The 18,784-nt window shown below is 37.0% G+C and overlaps 1 protein-coding gene across 1 annotated transcript in view; it reads left to right on the top strand.

The window, feature by feature from the left end:
• The window catches only part of MAN1A1 (mannosidase alpha class 1A member 1), a 169,017-nt gene that overhangs the window by 88,197 nt on the left and 62,036 nt on the right, over positions 1-18,784 (top strand). Inside the window, exon 6 of the mRNA XM_025384348.1 lies at positions 13,057-13,151. Within this exon, the coding sequence (XP_025240133.1) occupies positions 13,057-13,151 (95 nt within the window). The remainder of the gene's footprint in view (positions 1-13,056; positions 13,152-18,784) is intronic.

Here is an 18,784-nt window from a genome sequence, read left to right as displayed (position 1 = left end):
AAGTACATAGGCATTAAATAAATATTTGTTGAATAAATGGATTGACATTTTTAAAAGGTCAATTATGCAAGCAGTTCCTTTTTGAAAGTTTGTAATTTAGAAAGTTTCAATTATGTTGAAATATATGTGTGTGTGCAATATCTTTAAAAAGCAGTAAAAAAAACATTCTGATAGTGCATGAGTAGCTACAATGGACAACATAAATTATGTTTCTTGTTATTATTTCTGTTTGTATTCTAAAGAGGAAATGCCTGCCAAATTATTTCAGTCTGATATATTCAAAACTCTTCTAATAAAAAAGATACTGAGTTATGTGACATTTTGATATTCTGATGATGATCGTTATTAAGGCAGGGCGTTGTTTCATTGAGTTGTTTATAGTACTGTAAGAATTTAACACTGATCTATTAAAAACAGATGCAATGTTGTCATGAAATGGGATATATGAAAATATGTTAAAGCCTCTTAAATGAAAAAAAAAAATTTAGATGCTTTCAAGTAAATTAACAAAATTCAGGGGTTAGCAAAGTATAGCCAAGCACATTCATTCACATTTTGTCTATGGCTGCTTTGACCCTACAGCTCTAGTGAGTGAGTGAGTGAGTGAATAAATTGAATGAATGACTGCTGACCAGAAATTGCACTTTCAAACATTTAACCTGAGGAAATAGTTATATATACAAATAAGTATGTACAGGGATGGTCATTCCACAGCTGTTTGTAATATCAAAACAAGGGAAACCTAAATGTTGACTTATAGAAGACTGGCTAAGTAAGTTCTGGTGTATCCTTATTATATCAGAACTAGTGTATGATATAGCTATTTTTAAAAAGATGTTACAGAAATGTATCTAGTGTTAGGGAACAAGGGTCAGCAAACTACAGCCCTTTGGCCAAATTGGCTCAATACCTGTTTTTATACTACCAGAGCTATGAGTGGGTTGTTAAATTTTTAAGGATTGTTAAAAGTAAACATGAGACAGAGTATGTGACTAGTAAAGCTTAAAATATTTACTATCTAACCCTCTATAGAAAATGTTTGCTGACCTCTGATATAGAATGTTGTATACAATGGAGATTAAATTGGTGGGGATGGGTTTAAAACATTACAAAATAGTATATATGGACCAATACTTTTTTAAAAAAAAATGCAATCAATATCATTTAGACACTTAAGATGTTAATAGTTATTTCTGGGTAGACAGGATTAATAAGATTCTATAATTTATGTCTAATTTTGTGATTTTTCAATAATGAGAATGTATTCATTGTTTAAGAAAATAAAAATTTAATATTGGCATGGAGAAAAAAGAGAACTTCTCTCAGTTTCAAGGTGCACAAACATGTTTTTCCATTTTGTAGATGAGGAAACTGAGACTAAGAGTTTAATTAACTTACCTGGAGGGATACAAACATAAGACAGAAATTGCATTGCTGCCAAATGTTCTGTCCAGCAGTGTCACCATTTGATAATTTAAAATGCTCATCTGTCAGCTGAAATAAAACTATAGACTCTGTACCCAAAGGCAATTTAAAAGTATCAGTGTATAATATATGATAAAGGAGGATTATGCAGAAATAACAAACTGCCTGCCTAATGGTATTAAGTGTGTACTGGATAGGTTTACATTTGCTTAAATAGAATGAAAAATTAGTAGCTTACATTTTACATTTTTTAAAAGAAACAAAACCTGTGCACACAGATATTCAGTTGACTTTGTAAATTTGCAAACTGTTACTGCTACATAGTATGGTAATTCATTGCTCTTTCATACCTATAGAGTTTAATTGTTCAAATTCAGGCATGTGACACAGAAAGAGACCATGTCCTGAAGCTTGTGCCCTTCACTGTAAGAGGAAAGACATTTGACTTATGAGATCCTTGTGCAGATAACTATTTACAAAATAAGCAACTCAGAAGGAGAATGAATACAACAGTGAGAAATCTCATTTTAATGAACTGATGGCTAATAACTCAAAGAAGCAGTAGGACTATAGAAAGCAGACATGATAGCTCAGCAGCTTTTGGACCATTTAGTGTGTGGACAAAAGGCCTAATATCATTCTATTATTCCTGAGGAAACTACTATCTTATAGCCAAGAATGATAACTTATTGCTCTTTAAAAAGCACTTGTTCCTTTAATTATAACCATCTTGTGATTTGGGAGGATTATTCTCTATTCACATATTTGGAAACTGAGGCACAGAAAGGAGGTTAAGTGAGTGTTCAAGGTCGTACAGACCATTCAATTAATAATGGAAAACTCCATCACCTAGTCCCAACTCTGTATGCGTATGATGGTGATGTTGAGTAAAGGCAGGATCACTCTGCTTTTCACCGACTCATAAAAAACAGATAAGCATGTCTTTAAAACTTATATAAATTATTAAACTATAAATGTTTTAATGCTCTTCAGAGATGAGGTTCAGTTAACAGGAAAAAATTCACTAGTGTAGAATGCTTCGTAACTAAAACATGTCAGGGAATTATGACATACAGTCATGCCTAGGTATCTGTGGGGGTAGGTTTCAGGACCCCCTGAGGATACCAAAATCTACAGATGCTCAAGTTCCTTATATAAAATGGTACAGTATTTGCATATAATATGAATACATCCTTCCATATTCTTAAAATCATCTCTAGATTACTTATAATACATAATATAATGTCAGTGCTATGTAAATAGTTGTTGTACTGTGTAGTTTAGGAATAATGACAAGTCTATAAATGTTCAGTACGGATGCAGCCATACATTGTTTTTCAAGTATTTTTGATCTGCAACTGGTTGATACCACAGATGTGGAACCCACAGATACGAAGGTCCAACTGTACTTGCATAGTCGAGGCTATAATTTTTTCTTTTGTCTTTTTCTTGAACAAATATTACCAAGCTTGGATTGTGTATATTTTAATGATTTCTGATGTCTGCTTGCAAAAGCAGTAGTAAATAGAATAGCCCCAATTTTAACCCTATGATGGATGTCGCATATTAACATCTATGAAGTGGTTTCCACAAATTCAGTTAGAAATCATAGCCAGATAGAGTATGTGCTTTCATAATTCCCTTCCCTTTAGTAGACATTATGTTTTTTAAATAAAGATGTTTTCCTTTTGATGTGAAATGTATTTTCAGAAATTACTTGTCATATTTAGTGGAAACATTATTCACTATATACTGCATATTTTTCTAAATGTCATGTTGGCGATTTGCCCATTTTTTAAACCTAAAATTGAGATAGAATGAGTAGCTTTAGGCACCGTATAATGACTTGAATTATTGTGGTGTTCTTGCTGTAATTTATTATTATTTATCATTCTTGGGCAGGTATTTTAGTAATTAGAATGCCTACAATAACACATGTGGTACGCTTAAGAATAGTTTGAAGCACTAGAGCTGTATAGCCATTGGGTTTCCTCTCCTTTTTTAACTTCCATATTGAATGTATATTAGAAGGACATGTAACTTTTATCATACTATTTCCTTGCTCCCAGCCCACTGCTCATTTATGTGTACAATAGCATGTACTTTCTTCTTGAGAAAAAATTTGTTAAAGGACTCTAATTATTTCTTAAGATTTATTTTCCTTCATCAGGTATCAGGTGGCCAATACAGTGTTTTTTTGATGTTGGCATTCATATATGTTTGCCTCTTACAACTCAGAAAAGTCCCATAACCAGTGAGAACTACTGCCTTTCTTCCTTCCCTATTTCTCATAACCCTGATGACCCAGAAATCCCTCCACTTATCATAAACGGGAGGCACTAACACAGTGTTAGGACTTCCTTAAAACATCTAATGTGCTCTTTTAACCATCTTTTTAACTTCTCTTCCTGGCATTTAAGGCCATGAGCTTGTCTTATTTTATCTGTCTCTATTTTCTAGACCCTAGTAATCTAGCTCTCCACCTGCTCTCTATCATGAAAAGCCCTTCGTCTTCCCTTTTGATCTCTTGTCCTCCTCCACATTAACCCAGAGCATGTACACAAACATGTGCATACCTACTCCAAAATAAGTACACACCTGTATCTATATAAGTGCCACCTCTTCAACCTTACCTCTCACCCTAGACCTAACTCACTTTTTAAAAAAATTCCCACAGTTACAGCATGTATCACTTAATGTATTCTCTACCTATGGTTTATATTGTTTTATATTGTATATCTTATGCTTATATGGCTTTAAATGGCTGACTTACCTTCCTGGTGGTAAGCTTCTTGAGATCAGGGATTTAATTTTTTCTCATGTATCTCTCTTACAGTCCTTACCACATTGGTTAATGTGTAGTAAGTGCTTATTAAGTCTTAAAATAAGCCTGTCCTGTGGAGCAGAAATGTTCCTCAGAGAGTGTCTTATCTAGTGTTCCCATTTTACAAAGAGAAAATTAGAGCAGTGAAGTGACCCATTTCTTTGTGGCGTAACTGGTGAGTAGCAAGCCCTGAACTAGAACCTAAGGCTCCTGACTCTTAGTTCAGTGTGCCTGTTCCCAGGCAGCCTTGACCACGCTGATGCTGAGGGAAACACTGCCACGAGAACAGGGCATTTACTGCTGCTCACATGGACAGCGGTGATATCCCTGCCCTGAACAACAGCCTGAAGTTCTCCCCAGCATTCCCCCATTTTTTCATCTTGCCTTCTTGACTTTATAAAACCCTCCCTATTCAGAAACTAGGGAATGAATGAGAGTCCTCTCTCAGGGGAAAAAAAAAAAATCAATAACGGGATGCAATTTTATTCATTCATATATCAACAGTTACTCATTTTGACTAGGAGATAGCATAAAAGCCACTTCTCTTTACTACCTCTTTTTCTCATGAGAATACATATCTTTAAAAAGCTAGATAAATCTAAAGTGCCTATTCACTAGAACATTCTACATTTAGATTTTTTAACTAGGCTTACAATTAGAAGTGTTTTCCTTTTTTTACATTTTATGCTTTTATGTGTTAATAAACTCAAGACTAAAGGACAGCTACATTGATTCTTCTTGGTTATAATCGATGGTTATTGGCAGGCTAGCATTGTAGCCTTTTTATTTTGAAAGAAACAAGTTGGGAAGATCTCTGTGCTTTAATATTTCAGGAAAATAAGCAACACTCTTTTCGTCTAATTGCCTGAGGGCTAAAAATTGAATTGTATTGAATCACGGGAGAAAAACAAAGTAATTAACAAAAGCAGTCATCTAATTAAATATATTGTTTTTAAAAAAATGAAGTTTGTAATGAAATTTGACGAATACAACACGTAATTTTTTTTTTATTTAAAACTTCAGTTTTAGGTTTTGATCAATTACAGAAACAGAATGAGAAGAAAGAAAGAGACAGTGGTGTGCGCACAGTGGAGAGTCCCTCTGAATCAAAAGGATCACGCGTCTCTGAGATGACAGGAAGCTGGTATTCACTTGGGTGTAGCTGGCAGTAAACCATCCCACATCAGAGCATTTAACTAGGAGAATAGGCCCTCTCTGAACTTCAGTTTCCTCATCTGTGTATCAGATTATAGAACTAGATAACCTTTGATGTCCCTTCCAGCTCTAAGTTTCTGCTGGATTAATTATTTTTACATATCTTTATTCTGATATTTAAATCTTTCACGGGTCTACTCTAAAAAGCCAGAATAGCTTAATAAGTACTTACTGGTTTAATGATTGATTTTGGCCCGTATTATGTGCAAGTTGATCAAGTCAACTAACAGTGTATGGGTTATTTTAGTTATTTGCAGCCAAAGATATTTATTGTGTCTGTGGCATCTTGTGCTGAAAGCTTTATGTAGTGAAAATGAGTAATAGGTAAACTCTGCTTATCCTAATGGTGAATTGGTGTTTGATCTTTTAATGGTGAAGTTATCAACATGAGCATTTGAAGAAAGGCTTTGATATTGATTGTGCATTTCAAACTGAAGCATGTCTGAACTGAAAATATTTCCTTCCAAATCCATGTGTTCTTATTCATTTCTTTTTCCCTTATTCTTTGCTCTGGCATGTATATATTCCTATATAGTTCTTTAGGGAACTGCAGACTAGAAAGGCAAAGAAAACCATATGTCTTGTTTACAGCCTTGTCTAATGCTATCTGTCAGTGTAAAGGAAAAAGATAAATGTGTTTATTTAATAGATTTTAAATTTTGAAGTTTTTAAAACATTGATCAAAAATAGCAATAAGACTGTGATGTTACTTAAGTGTAATGAAAAGATACAGTTTTCATGTAGTTATTTTGAAATTCTTAACTTTAGGCTATAAAAGTTTTTATTTAAAGTTATTTGTTAGTTACATGTTCGAAAGAACTGTTTCATCATATTTTACCACCCTTCTTTCAGCAAGTTACATTGTTTTGACTTTTGCTATGAATGTAATCAGAATCCCTAGAATGCAAAATATTTTAGAAAATTTTTGTTGGATCATAAGATGTCTGCCCATCCCAAACTGATTGCTAGTTGTACAAAAACCATATTTTCTTTTAGTGGACATTAAAAAATATCTTCTATTAGCAGGGATTACATTTTATGAACTGTAGTTTTTCACCTGGCTCTCTTTATAAAATCCTCCCCACCAAATAGAGGTACCAACAAACCCCGGAAACCAAGATTGGTGAAGAATTGGTTGGCAAATTAACATTTCCTATCTTCAAAAAATGATATTTGTCTTGCTTTTTTCCCAGTCACATTTTAGTACTAGTTTTGTGGCTTCTGAGTACTTATGTTTCCAGTGATAAATCAAAAATAGAAATGATCAGCCCTACTCTCCTTTTTTTTTTTCTGGGGATATTGAGAACCAGAAGAGTTAACTGACCAGCCCAGGCCTCACACGGAAACAGTAGTGCAGCCAGTCCAAGGACCTGGGTCCGGGGGTTTCTCCATCATGCGTATCCCCATTTGAAGTAGCACTAAAGTACCATTTAGTGTACTTTTTGTAATAATTTGCTTTTTAGCACATCATCTAAGATGTGCTACTTAAAACTTAATTGCCCTTTAGAATGATTTGTGATATGCCTCCTTCATTCTCTCAACAATTTTAATTTTACAAGCTAGTTTTATTTGAAGCTCACCAGTTTAGGTAGACGGATGTTCTCTTTTAGAATCTGTGTTCTTCCTCCAGCAACTTCATCAGAGCTCAGGAGGAGATAACAAATCAAACATTGAGAATTGAAGTTGATTTAGTCTCATGTATGATTTGATTAAAGCATCAATGAGCTAATTAATATTTTTATCTAAAAATATTTTGTAATTGTGCCCTAATTGTGCCCAAGGTTGAGACTCTAGAATACTGGAGATAATTATTTTCAGACAGTAGCAACTAGTGGAATGGGATGGAGCACTTTGCAAACAATATAATATGAATGGTTTCTTATTACAGTGCCCCAGGTATGTTATTAGGTTGATGCAAAAGTACTTGTGGTTTTGGACCATGAGTTTTAAATCATTATAACTAGGCTCAAACACATCTTTATTAATCAAAATAGGAACCATTACAATCAACGCATTTTTGCCGACAAGAAGTAAGTTTGTTTATTCCTGTAGTGTAAAAATCCATGCTTTGGGATTTGACAAACTCTTGGAAAGCATTTTCCGCATCCTTCTGGTTGTGGAAATGTTTTCCCTGTGAAAAGTTGTCGAGATGCTTGAATAAGTGGTAATGGGTTGGCGAGAGGTCAGGTGAATGTGGTGGATGAGACAAAACTTCATAGCCCAATTTGTTCAACTTTTGAAGTGATTTTGCAACATGCCGTCAGGCACTGTCATGGAGAATTGGGCCCCTTCTGTTGACTAATGCCAGCTGCAGGCATTGCAGTTTTCCATGCATCTTATCGATTTGCTGAGCATACTTCTCAGATACAATGTTTCACCAGGGTTCAGAAAGCTGTAGTGGATCTCACCGGCAGCAGACCACCAAACAGTGACCATTACCGTTTTTTTTGGTGCAAATTTGACTTTGGGAAGTGCTTTGGAGGTTCTTCTCAGTCCATCCACTGAGCTGGTCATCGCTTGTTGTCATATAAAAGCCACTTTTTGTCGCACGTCACAATCCGAGAAATGGTTCATATTATTGTGTAGAATAAGAGAGGAAGACATTTCAAAATGACGATTTTTTTGATGTTCACTCAGCTCACGAGGCACCCACTTAGCCAGTTTTTTCACCTTTTCAACTTGCTTCAAATGTAAAATGACCATAGAATGATCAACGTCGAGTTCTGTGGCAACTTCTAATGTAGTTGTAAGAGGATCAGTGTCGATGATTGGTCTCAATTGGTTGTTATCAACTTGCCAAGGCTGGTCACTATGCTCCTCATGTTTAAGGCTTTCATCTCCTTTGCAAAACTTACTCTTTTTTTTTTTTTTAAGACAAGAGTCTCACTTTGTCACCAGGCTAGAGAGCTGTGACATGATCTCGGCTCACTGCAACCTCCACGTCCCAGGTTCAAGGGATTCTCCTGCCTCAGGCTCCTGAGTAGCTGGGACTACAGCCATGCACCACCACGCCCAGCTAATTTTTGTATTTTTGGTAGAGACGGGGTTTCACCATGTTGGCCAGAATAGTCTTGATCTCTTGACCTCATGATCCACCCACCTCTGCCCCCCAAAGTGCTGGGATTACAGGCGTGAGCCCCTGCACCTTGCCGCAAAACTTCTTGAATCACGACTGCACTGTATGTTTGTTAGCAGTTCCTGGGCCAAATGTGTTATTTATGTTGTAGGTTGTCTCTGCTACTTTACCACCCATTTTGAACTCAAATAAGAAAATCACTCGTTTGGGAGGCCGAGACGGGCGGATCACGAGGTCAGGAGATCGAGACCATCCTGGCTAACACGGTGAAACCCCATCTCTACTAAAAAATACAAAAAACTAGCCGGGCGAAGTGGCGGGCGCCTGTGGTCCCAGCTACTCGGGAGGCTGAGGCAGGAGAATGGCGTGAACCCGGGAGGCAGAGCTTGCAGTGAGCTGAGATCCGGCCACTGCACTCCAGCCTGGGCGACAGAGCCAGACTCAGTCTAAAAAAAAAAAAAAAAAAAAAAGAAAATCACTCGAATTTGCTTTCTGTCTAACATCATTTCCATAGTCTAAAATCAACATAAAATAAACAGCAAGTAATAATTCCTTAGGAAAAAAATTAAGAAAGAAAGAAATACCCATTAAAATTATATGTAACATAACCACATTTAAGAATGTATTCAAATATCAAACAGCAAATTCCAACAATGCAAAAACCCAATTACCTTTGTCCTCACCTAATAATCTTAGATTGATTCATTTATTTATTAAGTGAACATTTATTGAGTGCCAGCTGCTTCCATGCCGTCATTGAGATCGTATCTAGTGGAGTTATCAAACAATAAACAAGCAAATAAAATAATTAAGACGTGATAAATAGTGGAAAAGAAACAAGGTGATATAATAAATAGGGATGGCCAACTTTGTGTGGGGTGGTTAGGAAAAGACCTCTCAAGGGGACATTTATGCAGATTCCTGAAGGTAAGAATGAGCGAAGCATGGAGAGAGCTCAGGAAAGAGCATTGCAGGCAGAGGAAACTGCAAGTGTAAAAACCCTGATATGGGAAGGGGCCACTGTTCCTGTCTGTTAACTGAGAATATTAATTCTTCCTGCCTACTACTCATAGGAGCCCTGTGGCGATATCCGTAAATTTAAATACAAAATGACTTAATCTGGGTTAGATCTGTATAATAGGCAGTGAAGGAGAAATTGGGGTCTTTTTCTCTACTTCTAGGAAGAAAAAATTATTGGGGTATATGAGAGAAAACACACAAGAAAATGTTCAGAGATCTCTCTCTTGCCTTCTGTATCTTCATTTAGGGATCTGTATCAAAGACCATATTGTATGGTACTAGTTGTCAGTGTGGGAATTCACAGAAGGCAAAGATCTTGGCCTGGAGTCTTGGCCTGGACTTGACTTTGGCCTTAAAGAATAAGTAAACTTGGACCAGCCAAAAGGAGGCGGAAGAGAGTGATTTAAAATGAGAGAATGTGTAAATAAAGTTGCTAAGATGGACTGAATATGAATGAGTACTTAAGACCATGAAGACTCAAAAGCTGGAGCTGGAGCCAGAGCCAGATGGACGGAAAATAATTGAAGGGTCTGATTCATAAAGGTGGTTGAACGGTCAGTAGAGCAGCTTTGACCTGATGTTAGACAACAGAGGAAGTCATGATCATTTCTTGAACAAGAAAATTGTATGGTAAAAAGAGAAAGTTGGTAATATAAATACAGATTAATAGAAATGAGGGAAAATTATTAATGAAAATAAGGGAACAAGCAGACTAGATAGGAGGACCTTCTTTTTTTAAATCATACATTTCATTGTACCTGGCAATGAGAACATGGCCTATGCTCCTATCAGAAAATGAACTGCATACAAGACATTTCAAATGAGTTAACAATGATACTTGGTGACTGAAGCGGGCAGTAAATCAAAAATGCCTGCTCACTTGAGTCCAAGGGACTGACCAGAAAGTAATATCAGTGATAGAGCTGGGGAAGTTTGCCCAGGATATTAAAAGATTAATTCCATGTTGGACATGTTAAGTTTCAGAAGATAACAAGACACCCAAATTGTGATGGGTGTACACAGGTAGAAGTACTGAACTAGAGCTAAAATAGAAAGTTGAATTTGAGAATGCAAATAGGTGATGAGAACTGAGGCCTTAGCTCTTGAGAATGCATGCACATGATTAAGAGTGTGTGTATGTTGGGGAGGAGGCAAGGAGACAGGTGGGGAGTAACTAACACACATACACGCACAGAGAGAGAGAGAACGAGAGAGGAGTCTGAATAAGTAGAAGGTACCAAAGCAATGGTTGGAAAAAAGCCAGCTTCTTGAGGAAATACCATTATCATTATCACCATAAAAACTACAACTACCTGTTAGTGATTACTATGTGTCTTAAAGTCTTTAAATATAATAACTTATTATTTCTTTCCACAGCCTTTAAAGAGTAAATGCTGTTGTTATCTGCATTGTACAGATGAGGAAGCTTAGGACAGAGAAATTAGGCAAGTTGTACAAGATTGCCCAGTTTGGAGAAGTGGAGCTGAGATTCAAGCACAGGCATTGTGCTTCGAAGCCTGAGCTCTCAACTCCTGTGCCATATGGTTATACCCAACTTCATGTTTTAATTACATGGTTTGGCTTTGATCTTATGTAAGTTTCTTGAAAAGGAGTTAATTAACAGTTTTAAAAAGTTGGGCAGAAACCAGAAAGTCAACAGATGGCTGGTCAGTGATTGGATAAATCCTTATAGCAGAAGACAACGTGAAATTTCTCTAGGGTAAGGCAGAGAAAGGGAAAGAAGAATATACCCTTTGCTCTGCTTTTTTTTCTCCTCTCCATACGCTACAAGTTATTGATACAGGAAATTATCCTCTTTGACAAGAGTTACAATAATTTGTGGAGAAAATGGCACCTCTATTTTTTAGCATTTTCTATATACTACAAATGTGCTTATTTGTATACAAGGAATATCAGTTTATCTAAATTGACTGTCAACCAAAGTCATTTCTTTCTTGACTTCCACTACTAAATGAGAGTTAGATTCCAAAAGATCTATGGTATGCATAAGGAAAATTTTAAATTAAAAAATAATTTTTTTTAAGATCCCAAAAGATAGGGTTTGGGAAGTAGCGTTAACATTGGTATTACTGGATTACCTTCCATCTGGGAGCCCAGGTGCCTGGATGTCTTAGTGGAGAGGCTCAGAACTTAGGGCAGGAGTTAGACACTGAAGCCCTTCCCTCTGGGGAGAAGCCACACACGACTTCTTTGTTGATTGCTTTAGTGAATGCTTCCCCAGTGGCCGACAGAGAACGTTGCTTCTATTTTCCATGCTCTTCAGGGCTCCTCCAGCCTCTCTCACTTCTTCCTTGTTTGAGGAGGAAATGGTACACTTCCAGTCCGCCATGCTGAGTCATACAGCTTAAAGGACGGGACTAGGCACCTGCTTGGTGCTACAACTGTAGCAGGCCTTTCTTCAGTAAATAAGCTAGTGCTTTTCTTTGGACCTAAAACTGAGGATAGATCTCATCTAATTAATCTTCCTAAAACACAGTTCTGCACAGTAGAATTGGCAGCTCAAAAACTTTCATTATTTTTCCATTCTAACCAGAATAAAAGTTGTAGCCTTACATTTGTGGCCCTCCATGTTTTGGCCTGAGCTGTGGATGCCTGACCTCGTTTACCAGTATCCCCTTTTTTCAGGCCGGCTGCCCAATTCCCTGTTTATTCTGTAGGGCCCCATTTGCCTTCTTCTGTGGGGAGGAGGCTGATCCCTCAGGGAGTCCCTCTTTACTTTCCAATCTTCACTCCGGTCTGTGGTATTATCGGCCCCAGTTCAATGCTGCATGCAGTTCTCATCTAAATGCTGTCTCCAGCATACAGCCTCACTGAACTCACCTAGTATTTTATCTCCAGCTCTCATTTTATCTGTGTTCTAGATATTTATGTGCATATAATTATCTTCCCTACTAAACTCTGGGCAGAATCTGTACCTAATTTAACTTAGTATTTTTTATATCACTTACACTTAACATCAGAGAGAGTTAAAGCTACAAGGGCTGAGAAGACACATAGACCTGTGATAATGTCTTTTTAAAACTTCTCCTTCCTCTGTGCTCTAGTGAATAATAGTGCTGAAGGTGAGATAGACCAGACCTCCTGGTTCTCAGTCTTATCCTCCAACAACAGTGGTTCCCCCACTGGCTTGCACGTTGAAATCACCTGGCATCGCCTGTGATGCTTTTAAAATCCTGATCCAGAAGCTTACAACCAAAGAAATTAGAATCTCAAGAGTAAGACGTTCACATCAGTAGCATCCAAATCTCCCCACATGATTCTAATGAGCAACCAAGATTGGGAATAAATATCCCCCAGTGTGATGGCCCCTGGACCATTGTTGCTTTACTGGGTAATTCTGTTAATTTGGTAAACTTTTTGTCAGATATTAAGGTAGAAAATATTAAAGTAGAAAAGTGGTAACTGTTAGATAATAGTGTAGTACCTCTTGTTTTGCTTGCAACAGTAGCTTACAGTTAACTGTTTAACTTTTCAGATTTTTCGAAAGAAAGCAGTGGAACTTGGGGTAAAATTACTACCTGCATTTCATACTCCCTCTGGAATACCTTGGGCATTGCTGAATATGAAAAGGTAAAACTCTTCATTTTCAACAACATGTTTTAAGTTGAAATATTCAAGATTGTTGCTTAATAAGTATACATGAGATAGATAATTACTTGTATGATGCTGGTGACTAGCAGACTCCACTGGGAGTCTTGAGATCTGTCTTTTCGTTGGCAGCTATTAGCTTTCCAGTGTTCCATAGCCTCAGATGTGTCCCCACTGTGGGATGGCATGACCTCAACAGAGTCATTCAGGCCAGACAGGATTGGAGGTTTTCACTGTTTCATAGTGACATTGCATCAATGATACTGTTTCTCTCCATAAATACCAAAAGAATCCCATTATCTTTAAAGTTGTCATCAAAGCATTTCACTTCCAAAGAAGCAAATTCCTAAGAACCTTTATTTCAGTTGAGCTACTGGTTAGAAGTATGGCAGAGATACAATATTTGGCCTAATCAGATCCCCCATAAAAGGAGCTGTTATAATGGAGACTGGGAGCACCTGTGGTTACCCAGCCCCCAGTTGTAAGAAGGGAAGGCAGCTGATGCACTCACTCATATCAATCCAACCTTCTCATCTTCTTTGGTGGAGAACCCTAATATGCCAAGTTCTTGAGAACGTGGCCCCAGTTGGAAAACACACACACACAGACATACATACCCCCAGGCTGAACAGACTTTCTGGTGTTCTCTGATGTTTTGAAGTTAAACTGAATGAAATTGAGCAACCATTTTGCAGCTGATAAAAATAATTTCTTCTTGGCAACATGCATGAATTTTTAATTATAAATTGTATCCACTCTCAATCCCATTTACTAAATACGAGTGACTTACCCAAATTCGCACAATAAGCACTGGCAAAATTAATAGTATCAGTTCACTAAAATTCCCCATTCCTTTGCCTGATCAAGTACACTCCTTGAATCAGCTATACTTCAAGGTGTGAGGATGATTTATCATCTTAAAAGTTTTCCTGTAGGGGAAGAAGTGACATTTCGTATTTATCTACAATATTACTTTTCAAGATGTGCTTTTGGTGTCACTTGTACATATATACTGTTCTGCGAATCACTTTATTTCACAGTATGGGCCAAGGTATAGGGAACAGCTGGCCTAAAGCTGCTTTCTTAGTTTTGGAAGGCTGTCACCAGCAAAAGTTTCAAAGGAGGGGGGAAACATATATGTGGCAAAATCATATTTTTTAATTACCTTCTCAGAATAAGAGAATGTAGAAAGCTACCCAGGAGAAGAAAAAAGGGGGGTTTAAAGATGCTTTTTAGACTAGCTGTGTTAGTCATTGTTGACTGACTTTGAAACTCTTGGCAAGAATTACCACTGGAGAGACACTGAATGGGCTGGCTGTAATATCGTAATTCTGCCCTTCCCTCTCAATTTTGAAAATCGTTTTGAATGTGTCTCTTTGTCAACATCTATATGTTAACAGCAGTGTAAACTTATTGGTATTATCTGTTCACGTTCCTCTGGTATTCTGGTTATTGCCTAAAGATAATTGGTTTCTTTACCTTTTCTTTGTCAAAACTAAGCATTTATTTGAGTCTCTGCTGTGATAAAGATTTCTTACTAAGTCCTGGGAAGAGTTTCTACTTCTCTTCACTTTATTCGAGAAGATAACAGGCATGTTCTTTCCCTCAGGGGACTCACAGCCTGGTTGGTAAAGCAGAATATATTTTTTCTGTGTTACACACTCACACATGTAATTGACAAACTTAAGATGGGCCAAGGAGAGATAATAAGTACTCACCAGGTTGAATTTAAAGCAAGCAGCATTTTGAATTGGGGAGGTTTATGTATTTGGAGACAAAACATCAATAAGTCAAGTTGTATTTCAGTATTTGTGCAAGCTGAATATATGCAGAGAAACTAAATAATTCACTCATATACTACATTAGGAACTCTATTCCAAAAGCGGTTCAGAAAAAAAATATTTTTAAATTGTCTTTTCTTCCACATCTATTATAAATTCTTAATTTGATAAGAATTCTTAATTCAATAAATTCTGAAATTGTGATTTAATAGAAAGTACTCATTTGATGACCTAAATGCTATACACAGTTCCTCACTAGACTAACATGTTTCCTTCACCAATACGATCGTAGAATGAGGATGCATAAGTTACATACCTCCGCTAAAAGAAAATCATTGCCTTTCTAGTATTAGGTTTTGGTAGAACTCAATTTCTCTAATGTGAAAATGTCAAAGTTTGGTGTCTGTTCTTGTTATTACTATTAGCAAGAAGCCTATGCTTTTTTTTCTCCAACCTGAAGCAGAAAAATTACCTCTGTGATTGTAAAATCAGGCATTTTACCATTACTGTATTTCCAAAGGTAATTCAAGTCTAGGTAGAGTAGACTTAGATTTGGGGGTTTTTTAAGTGTGTTCTTAAAATAGTGTAGTTAATGTTCCCATTATTCATTTCTATCACAGGGCCTACAGTCTGGGCATTCCTCATAATTATTCTGTCTTTCTTGATAAATGAGTTAGTTTTAGCTGTACACTATTTTATCACTTCTCTGTGTGGATTTTTCTGACGCCTGCTTGGTGTTACATTAAGTTAGTAGAGCTGTCTACAGTGTGTGCTTTTATTGCACACCGTCAAGGCATAGGTAGGAAATGACTGATCTTCATTCAGACTCTCATTAGCAGTGAGGTGACGAATGAGGCACAACCCCTCACCTGTTTTATTTCCTGCTTTGTAAAGCTTTATTTACTGACTGTTACTAATTATCTGATGAAAATACATACAATGTCATTAGTTACATTACAGTTTATATTATAATTAAATTGCAGATTGCTCTACTTTAACTGAAATAGGGCTTTAATTAAGAATAGTACATAGCTGCCTGTCTTCTAATAGTGAAAGATTATCCTAGGGAAGCATGTAATGTGTATATTTTAAGAAAAGGTGATAGCCCCTTGTTGGGTTTATTAATACTTTGGTGGGCCGGGCGCGGTGGCTCAAGCCTGTAATCCCAGCACGTTGGGAGGCCGAGACGGGCGGATCACGAGGTCAGGAGATCGAGACCATCCTGGCTAACATGGCGAAACCCCGTCTCTACTAAAAAAAAAAAAAAATACAAAAAACTAGCCGGGCGCGGTGGCGGGCGCCTGTAGTCCCAGCTACTCAGGAGGCTGAGGCAGGAGAATGGTGTGAACCCGGGAGGCGGAGCTTGCAGTGAGCAGAGATCCGGCCACTGCACTCCAGCCTGGGCGGCAGAGCGAGACTCCGTCTCAAAAAAAAAAAAAAAAAAAAAAAATACTTTGGTGGTATAAAATGTTTAAATATTACATTATAGTTGGTTAATTTTAATAAACACAAACTATGAAAGATGGTCTAATAGGTTAAATATTGTTAAAGTATTTTCCTGTATCTCCCTATGTTTTTACTCGACAGTTAAAGCATAAATTTCTGCATTATTAAATTTGCTAACAGTTTTTTAAAGTTCCTGGTTTCAGATTTGAAAGAAGTGTATTATATTTTCAAATGAAGCAGAATACAATTCCATACTTTCATGTAATAGGAATATGAAAATATCAGTAAACAAATTTTCTGAACATAAGCAGATCAAATTGATTTAATGGTGCTAGTATTCTATGAGGCAAAAATATTGCTTAATTATCCTAAGAATGTTCTGTAGCAGTGATATAAGCCTGAGTATAAAATCAGAGCTCCATCTTACACTTTATATTTTATTTATATACTTTATAGATCTGTTAAGAATTGAGAGACAAGTTTAGCAACTGTAGAAAAGTTTTTTAAAAAGAAGTTACAGTCTTTCCAAGTATTTTAAGTTAACTTTCTTTATGGTTTCTTTTTCTTCCCCCAGTTGGAGTTTTTTAAAATATTGGGTTTCCCACTTCCCTCTTTTATCTATTTTAATTCATTTGGCCATTCAATGGCCAGAAGGCCATTTGTAGTCTTCTGGAAATAGTAATCAACAATACTTTAAGATTTTAATAGTGGTATGTACAGTTATTGATGTCAAACATTAGAATATTATTACCATAGTTAAAGCTGCTATTAGCAGTCTGTCTCTGGAAAATTCACTTAACTATCTGGGTTTATCTTTTCATAAGTAAAACTAAAATAATAGCAATAATAATACCTGTCTTGACCTCGTAAGGGCTTTTATGGAAATCTGTTTAGTTAATGTGCAGAGTGCTGTGAAATAGATGGACATTGAATTTTTTCTTAATTTATGGTTCTGTTCTCAATATTTCATTATGAAAGAGTATATATGAATATGGTATATGATAAAATAGTATATTTCCAGAACTGACTAACTTGATTCTGATGTCCTTTTATGGTAGGATTTTATTTTTAAGCCATCAGTGCTCCTGACCTGTTCAAGCTCAAGTTGTATTTTTCTCTGACAGAAAAGAGATGGTAGAACCAATTGGATGTGTGGAGGGAATGTCTCAATGTGGTTTATGTAGGATGGTGGTGGCTCCATGCTCAAGCTTTTATTATTTTTTAAATTATTTGGTATCCACCCTATAGCATCAAAACTAGATTTGCTCCCTAAACTTACATTTATTCGAACTATGTACTAGAAACTGGAACTGTTCAGCCAGTTAGATTTTAAAAGGATGTGAGGCAATACAGGGTTCTGTGCTTATCCCAAGTCTTACATGCTAGCTAGTGCCTAATTAATGTGGTGCAAACCCAGTCTATGAAAGTGTGTGTGGGGCGGGAGAGGGGGTGAGGGGGGTCTGCTATAGATAGCCACATAGCCCTGTTTCCTAGTTCTTGGACTGTTCTGCTAAGGGTCTAACTGTTCTGGTTGCTTTATATCAGTGATTCTCAACTTTCCCATGCCTTAGAATAACTGGGATTCTAACATATATATATATATACACACACACACACACACACACATATACACACACACACACATACATACATACATGCATACATTTAATTGCTGCCTTCATCTTTCCCCTTCCCCCAATCTGTTTCAATTGATTTGGGGATAAAATCCTGGCATTTTTTTAAAAACCTCCCAGGACCTTCTAATACTCAGCTAGGGTCAGGAATCTAGCATTTATATGCTGAGGATAGCTTTATTTCTCATCTCAGTTGCATTTGAAAACATTGGGTTGAAAACGTTTCCCTATTCACTGATGGTCAGTTTAATTATTGAAATTTTAAAATCCTAGAAAATTGCTTTGAAAATACCCAGCTTTAATAGAACAGTGCTTCTCAAACTTTAGAATATATAAGAATTGCCGGCCGGGCGCGGTGGCTCAAGCCTGTAATCCCAGCACTTTGGGAGGCCGAGGCGGGTGGATCACGAGGTCAGGAGATCGAGACTATCCTGGCTAACATGGTGAAACCCCATCTCTACTAAAAATACAAAAAACTAGCCGGGCGTGGTGGCGGGCGCCTGTAGTCTCAGCTACTTGGGAGGCTGAGGCGGGAGAATGGCGTGAACCCGGGGGGCGGAGCTTGCAGTGAGCCGAGATCACGCCACTGCACTCCAGCCTGGGAGCACAGGGAGACTCCGTCTCAAAAAAAAAAAAAAAAAAAAAAAAGAATTGCCAGGAGAGATCATGAAAACAGATCATAAACAGAGAGTCTGATTCTGTAGGTGTTTAGTAAGGTTTGATAATTTGCTTTTCTAACCAGATTCTAGCTGAT

Source organism: Theropithecus gelada, chromosome 4 (genome assembly GCF_003255815.1).
Source record: "Theropithecus gelada isolate Dixy chromosome 4, Tgel_1.0, whole genome shotgun sequence".
NCBI lineage: Eukaryota > Metazoa > Chordata > Mammalia > Primates > Cercopithecidae > Theropithecus > Theropithecus gelada.
The sequence above is the reverse complement of the archived record's forward strand: the minus strand, read 5'-3'. Positions and strand labels throughout refer to the sequence as shown.